This window comes from Myzus persicae, unplaced genomic scaffold (genome assembly GCF_001856785.1).
Source record: "Myzus persicae strain clone G006 unplaced genomic scaffold, MPER_G0061.0, whole genome shotgun sequence".
NCBI lineage: Eukaryota > Metazoa > Arthropoda > Insecta > Hemiptera > Aphididae > Myzus > Myzus persicae.
The window spans coordinates 24,014-31,918 of NW_019100698.1; the positions used below are offsets into that span (position 1 = coordinate 24,014).

General features: G+C 30.6%; 1 protein-coding gene across 1 annotated transcript; it reads left to right on the top strand.

Annotated features, from left to right (window-relative positions):
* Nucleotides 1-6,356: 6,356 nt before the first annotated feature.
* Nucleotides 6,357-7,837, top strand: LOC111042525. The gene is made up of 3 exons (XM_022327153.1): nucleotides 6,357-6,647; nucleotides 6,898-6,990; nucleotides 7,119-7,837. The coding sequence occupies exons 1-3, from the start codon at nucleotides 6,539-6,541 to the stop codon at nucleotides 7,835-7,837; spliced, it is 921 nt and encodes a 306-aa protein (XP_022182845.1). The 5' UTR covers nucleotides 6,357-6,538.
* Nucleotides 7,838-7,905: the final 68 nt, after the last annotated feature.

A 7,905-nucleotide genomic window follows, 5' to 3' on the forward strand; every position in this document is an offset into this window, starting at 1 on the left:
AATATATAATATTATGTTGTACAAAGAATATTCAATAAGACACAGTCATAAATAGGTACACAATAATAAATAAAAACCAATAACAAAATTTTCTACATTGAAGTATGTATTTATACTTATGCTATAATACGGATAAGAAATAGTATTTAAATACCTATTCTAATATTAGTATTTAAATACAAATATAAATGCATTCAAAAAGTAATATGTTTGAATTTTTTGTCAAATATTTACAATAATTACAATATAAATAAATAAATATAAATCGACGGTAACGTCGACGATAAACCATTTCTAAGGAAAAAAATAGTCGAAACCCAAATTAAAAATCTAGTTTAAAATAATTTTGTCTTTAATGTTTTAAATACAAAACTCAATAGTAAAATGTAAGTGTTTGAATTATATTTAATGCACATATATGTTTAATTATGTTATATACTTTTCTCTAAACGTATTTTAATACTAATATTTGAAGTACCTATGTAGGTACCTTACATACGAAATATAAATACTTACGTATGATATACATACATAGGTACATATATAATATTATGTCACCGTCAAAGATGTAAATTATGGAATTATCGTGGATGATACCCATATACTCGTAATGATATTATTTCCAATCAAATTAGTGGGTATAATTATGTCATGGATTGAATATACTTAAATATATTTAAATTTAATATATGACAATAATATAATATTGATTAGAGAGTCGTTACTTACGACATAGTGTCCATTATTTTAGGACAATGATGCATTTATCAATATTTTCTTAGTAGTAATTACGGTATGATATTTCGGATTTTTTGAATTTGCCTGTTGAATTATAAATTAGAATTTATTAGTACAAACGATAACATGCTTTCGGGCTCTGTAATATTAATATTATGTGGACGACGACTGTATAGTATTACGTAAAAGTAATCTACACATCGCATAGATGTAATATAATTGGTAGGTAAATGAAGAGGTTTGTGTGGATGCTCATGAGTTCACAATTTACAATAATATGTATTTATAATAATTTAAGTGCCTATTTAAAATATACGTCTTCGTTACATACATTCATATTAGTATAAACTATATAGTAAATATATTTTTACTGTTTTATAATTTTAGGCTCTGGGTGTACAACATAAATTGAGACATCGGACAACTCAAATGATCCGTTTGTGCACTGTGCATCGTCATTTTAAAGTTCTAAGTTTCTAACCCAGTTTAAATAACATGTCCAACACAATTATCAACATTGTCTACTGTTACTAGATATTTAAGTGTTTTTCTGGTCATAGTTAGGTACAAAATAAATATTAAAGGACTGTTGTTTGTTAACAAATTTTCCCAATTCTATTTTGTATAATAGTTGCCACCTTAATTATAATACTTTTTCACGACACATATTTTTCGTTCAAACACTTTATGTGCTTGGCAAAGTCTGCCAAAGTTTCCAAACGCTCCTGCGGTATCTCAAGGAAACAATTTAATGTTCGCACACGTAAAAATGTTATTGAAAAATTGCAATTTAAATAAAAAATATTTTGTATTAAAAATATAAGTAATAAATTAATATGCTTATTTTCTTTAATATTAAAGTAGGGGTGCGATCACCCCGTCGTCCAAGCCACGACCCACCACCGATCGACGGTAACATAATATTATACACATATATTTATGCCCTAGGTGGTTCCCAACTTTTTATGAGCGCCATCCTAACAAGTAAAATTCAACGTTTCACGACTTTATGGTATGAAATGATGAAAAATATAAGTAACGAGTGCCTAAAACGACGTCCCACAATCAATCACTATAGTTGTCATACTCGAATTCCCAGCGAAAATGTGGAAATTAGGATGAATATGCGTCGAGCGTACTAGTTTACACATTCATGCGCAGAGAGCACTCGTAACAACGACTCGTCGTTTAGAATGTCAAGCGCGAATAGGCAACATCGGGAGATTATGGCCTTGAACACGGCGGCAGTATACGTTTCCGTGACTCGGGTACACAAACCACAGACCAACCTTGGCAGGATAGGTAATATAAATAAACCCAGGTTGCTGTGCCCGGACGCTTGGTCTTGGTATATTATGCTTTGCGCGGTGTTCGGCCGCCGACTATAGGAGGCGCCACCGTACGGTACCGTCGTACCGGCTACCGGCGGTGCGGCAAGCGGGCGGCACATCAGCGACGAAGGCCCGGCCCAGGCTTGAAACACGATCCGCGCTAGTGGCCCCTGTCCAAGGTTAGATCGTTTTCGGAGCACACCACCCACCGCGAACGCCGATCACGTAGATCGGGCGCCGTACACTGCCGCCACCGTCACCGTTCGCATTCCATCACAACCGGTTACCGGTTCGTACGCATCCTACCTCTACAGCCGCCGGTCAACGGTCGTTCGTGTTCTCTCGCCGCCGCCGAGTGTCGACCACGTCCAACGTTATGTTTTCGTACGACGCGAGGACGAACGACGGAAACAACAATAATAGTAGTAATATAATATTTGTTCGTCGACGTCGTAGTTGCGGCGATGCATATAGAGTGCAGCACATGACGGGCGGTATTCAAACCTGCCGTGTTGGAGATGACTAAAAATGGTTCAAATTTAAGGGGGGTACTAGAACTGCTACAGTTGTGAATCTGCCCCCCCCCACACCCCCTAATATAAAATAATATTACATAAATACTATATAAAATATACTAGCTGACCCGGCAATGCTTCGCTATGGCACCGCGGATTCTTCATAATGTTGAAAAAAAATTGTATAGTATTATAGTCTGTTTTTGTTTACCAAGGTTACCAGACAACTATTGTATTAATACTATAATGTTCATAGGTATCTCTCCGACGATTGTTTTAAAAGATACAAAATAAAACTTTTAATTTTCAATTTTGACCTTTCATGAGTCCAACCAAATATAATTTGGTACCAGAAACCTCTGATAATTGATAATAATATATTGATATATATATATTTTTTAATATATTGATTGATTATAAATACCAATAATAAATACTCAGATAAAATTAACTGCTTTTTTTTTGCTAAACTTACTAAATAATTAAAATAATTGTTTATTAGTCCACGTCGATACCGGCCTGCCTAGAAGCATCCGTGGTTGTCGGAGTTTGATTGTCATTTATTTTCAGCCAACGACTACTTCTTGCTAAAAAGATATAGATACACAATTTACACGTCTATTTTTATTAATAATAACTTTATACTTATTTTTTATTGACAAAGTGGTACTAAAACCTTCAGCAGTGTCAGGCATAACAGTAAAAAATTTCAGCCAAATCGGTTAAATCGTTTTATTTTTTTACTTTAGCATTTTATAATATTAAAATATCAATAGTAGCAAACATGGAAGGTTTTTCGTCTGGAACAATGTCATTACCTAGCTAAGTTTGGTAATGGTCTCTAAACGGAAATTTATTAAATTATTTGGTTGAGTTATTTTTTGTTTTGACACTCTAAAAAGTTATATTTTTAAATACTTTGCTTTAAATAGCATATTAGTCGTAGTATGAATATGAGTTCAATAAAATGTAATTTCTTCACAAAATAGTACGATTTTTAAGTTTCAACCATACCTAGCTGGTTCTGAAAATGCTTTATCTGTTCTCATATTTTGAAAGGACTCAGTGACTCTTTGAAATAATTTCTGCCTTTCCTAATGTAGCTGTTTTGGATTGTAGTATTCTTCTGAGTATGACTTTAACTCATAATAAAAATAATATTACACTGTTTAAATAGATATTTGAAATTACAACGATATGGAACATGATGGGGGAGCTTAAAGTTAAGTTGGGGGCGCTTAAGTACCCCCTAGCACCCCCGTAGTCGTGCCACTGGCACCATAGCTAAATTGTCTTGATAAAGATAAAACAAATACAACAATTTTCATCTGGATAAAAAAGATAACAATTTTAATTTTAATAACTAATCTGCCTATGAGTAATAAGTAACAACTTCAATTTATTATTAAATTACAATTATTTTTTAGAATATTATACTGTTTAGTTTAAATTTTAAGATTACACTTAATCGTTACAATTAATGTAGGTATTATAATTTGAATTTTGTCTAAAAATGATACAACAGTCTGTTCGTTATTTGTAAAAGTCGGGGTTTAAAGTTTAAAGATTATAATATACTCACATAATATAATATTAAATTGAGCTTCTTATTTGAAAAATCATTTAAGTATAAAAAATGTAAATCCTTAAATTAACAAAAATAAAACATTGTTATGAAATTTTAAATCAAACCAAAACTTTCAATTTTTAAGTAAAACTAAACTGAACTGAGAGTTAGAGGTTAAATAGGTTACCCGCCATTGTCGTAAGTAACATTTCATATTATGAAGAATATTGATAGATAGTAATTATTACTGCTTCGGTGTAATGGGTAGGTATTATTATTTATAAATAGGTACTTATTAACAATTCAAAATTAGTATACTTGTAATATACAGTACGTACTTAAGACTAATACATTAGCCCAGAGGAAAAGTAAAATAAAAATAAAAACACTCGTTAAATATCAAAAACTACCGTAGGGCATAGAGTAAGAAAAGGTAAATTATATTATTGTACTTGCTTACTGTATTGTTTATATTGTTTATTAATGTTAATGTAAGAGAAAAAATAATATTTTAGACATGCACATCACATTAATTCGCACTGTTCAAAAATAGAGCAAATCGACTGTTATGAGTATAAGTGAGCATGATTGGTGAATCATTCTGTATATTATGACTGTATAATCAAATTAATATATACGCGAAAGGTCACTCTGAGTAAACACGAAAGCTCGAAAGCTACTTGACCTATTTGAAGCTGATTTCGTACGTAATGTAGTTCGTACATGTTTGTTACGTAGATACCTATATATAAATATATTGCATAAATAATTTATTGATTATACTATTAACAAATCTTTAAAACTCAAGTACATATATCAAAATATATTAACTTTAAAATGTTTTTACATAATATGTTAATAATTCTGAATATTATAAATATATTATTTATATAAAATAACATGTATATATTTGGCATAGGCAACGGCGCAACGGGCTGGACAGCTAGTAATTAGTATACAAATAAACAATGGTTTCTCTCTAAAGTAGGTACCTAATAAAATTATAGATATGAGGTAAAGGCACACTAATAGATTAAAAATTATAAAAATAATTGTTTTAAATTATTTAAATGCGTTGCAACGTTAGGACATAATACCGGCACACCGCAACATCTCGTTCATAATATACCAATCTTATACGAGAATACTGATCGTACGACTAATCGACTGTAATCGCGATCGACTCGGAGACAACCGAAGTTGGACCCACTGATAGATACAACTTGATGTGGTATTTATCTGTTGTATGTTCTGTGACGGCCAGCTGATTTCCTGGTGTTTATAATATATTATTAATTTTTATGGTTTCTCGCGATGCCCCGACCGATGTAATATTTTATTCTTGTTTTAAGCAGGTAAAAACATACACGTCCATCATAACATTTTATTCTACGGCACTTTTGATCATTCAATACCCTTATATTACTATTATTTTTTGAGTGCATCGAGTAAATTTCACTTTACAAACATCACGTATACTTGTCACTTACTTATAGACTTACTTATAAATATTTTTAACTTGAGAATACCATTTTATAGTTGAATAAATTAAAAATATTATAATTAGTTTTTAAAATTACCGCCAATAACTGGGTATCTAAATGTCGAGGGAGGTTATGGTGAGTATAGGATCTACATGACCATGATGTTCTACATGTACCAGGGTGTCCATTTGACGTACCGTTATCCACTTGTCGCGGGATCTAGGTGGTACGTGGGTGAACGTGTATGGTAGTTGTTTACTCGTTTATGCGATAATACCTGATCTGTCGATCATTTGGGGTGGTCATTTATATAATTCTTTTGTCTTAGGTTTATTTCGTATATTGTGTTCACAGACTAAGATATACAGGACTAGAGACGACGTCGTTATCAATGGACCCAATGTACAACTCTATAGCTGGTACAACGTCGATCTTAACTCTATTTAGGTACGTAAGTGCATTATACAAGAAAAGGTACTTTAAATGACAATAATATATTTTCTAAATTGTAATCAGTGTACCAATATAAAGAAAAATGTGTTATAATATTGCTTTAAATATTGAATATACTTTTACTATTAGTACTAATGTACGATAAGGTATCTTGAATGACAAGTAGCTTATGAGATATATAAGCAAATTTAAATATGACTTTCATATTAATCGTGTTTTCGCGCTTAACCAAATGTAACCTGGTTACTATATTTTATAAACAAGTCGTTTTCGCGGTTTTGGTTATATTTTTGGTAATAACTTTTGGTTTTAGGTAACTGATAATTTGTAACCATCAAAATGAAATGGTTATATTGTTTGGTTATTGATAATAGACAAAATAATATGATGATATTAATTATTTACATTTTAAAATAATTTATTTTATTTGTTCCACACTTTCGCAACGTAATGGCATCCGAAACCGAAACCGGAACGTTTTTAAACTATATCCTGTCTGATGGTGAACAAATATTTTCGGAAGATAAGTCTCATATCCTTTGCAATGTGATAATTCAAGGTACATATAAAAAAGAATTTAACTATTTAAAATTACAAAACTATGGTTACATTATTTCAAATGTATATCAATTAGAAATATAATTTCGGTTAAAAATACATTGAACAAATTAAAATTTTGATTTGATCGGCTAGTGCCAGATCAAATCCACCTATAATGTAAATGCTGTTTAACTATTTGTTTGTTTGAACAAATTGAACATACCATGACAGATACAAACATATTTAATTTATATATTATGTTATCATAGACAAAGAATGTGAAATGTGGGTACCAGCATCATCTTTGGTGGACGGATTAGATGAAGATTTGAATTCTAATAATGAAAAACTGTCAGATAATGGTAAATTTATAAAATTTTAATTTAATTTTTTTAAACTGTTTTTTTTTAGTATGATAGGTCTATAAGAAAAAAATTAAAACCTAAGCATTCAATGTGCATTCTTTACATTTATAATTTTTGTGTTGTAGAGTTAAATATTTCTAATGATGAAATATGGTGTTCACGCAAGCCCAAACCACAAGATGTTAAAGCTACTGAAGACCTTTTGAATATAATCAAGCTTGAAGGTATTCAAAAACAGTTACTAGATAAAAAGACTCCAAAGTATAAAGTATGGGAAAAAATAGCTCTAAAACTGCAAGAAGATCATGGGTATGTGGTAAGTAAATCTTTAAAAGACAGTGGAATGAAATGCCATCAAAAATGGAGGAATTTAGAAAAAGCATATATGGCCTTTATTCAAAATAGTAAGAAAACAGGAACAGGAAAGACCAAAACTCCAGCATACTTTGATTTACTTCATTCCATATTAGGTAGTAAACATAAAGTAAAACCAGCCATCTTACTAGATACTTTGGAAATAGATAACTCAGTTTTTAATGAAACTATTGTTGAAAAACCACTAAGCATTGAACAAATGCCAATAGAAAAGAAAAAAATATTATCTGATGATGAAGATATTAATAATGAAACAAGTTCACATTTCAAAAAAATTAAAACTTCTACAAAACCAAAAGATTTAAAAAAAGAACTTATTGATGAAATACGATTACAACATCAAGAAGAAATGGCATTACAACAAAAATTAATTCAAATATTTGAAAAATCAGTAGAAGAACAAAAAGAGCAACGTCTTATTTTAAATAACGCTTTGCTAGCTATTGTAGAAACTATTAAAAAACAGTAATTTCTACAAATCACTTACCTTATCTTTATATAAGCCACTGCCGTGACTAAAATTATATTATTAAGTTT

Bases quoted from the DNA above. Each gene is read 5' to 3' on its own strand.
- LOC111042525 (XM_022327153.1), top strand. From the start codon at position 6,539: ATGGCATCCGAAACCGAAACCGGAACGTTTTTAAACTATATCCTGTCT. The intron at 6,648-6,897 runs GTACATATAAAA...ATGTTATCATAG, and splicing joins TTGCAATGTGATAATTCAAG to ACAAAGAATGTGAAATGTGG. The intron at 6,991-7,118 runs GTAAATTTATAA...TTTGTGTTGTAG, and splicing joins TGAAAAACTGTCAGATAATG to AGTTAAATATTTCTAATGAT.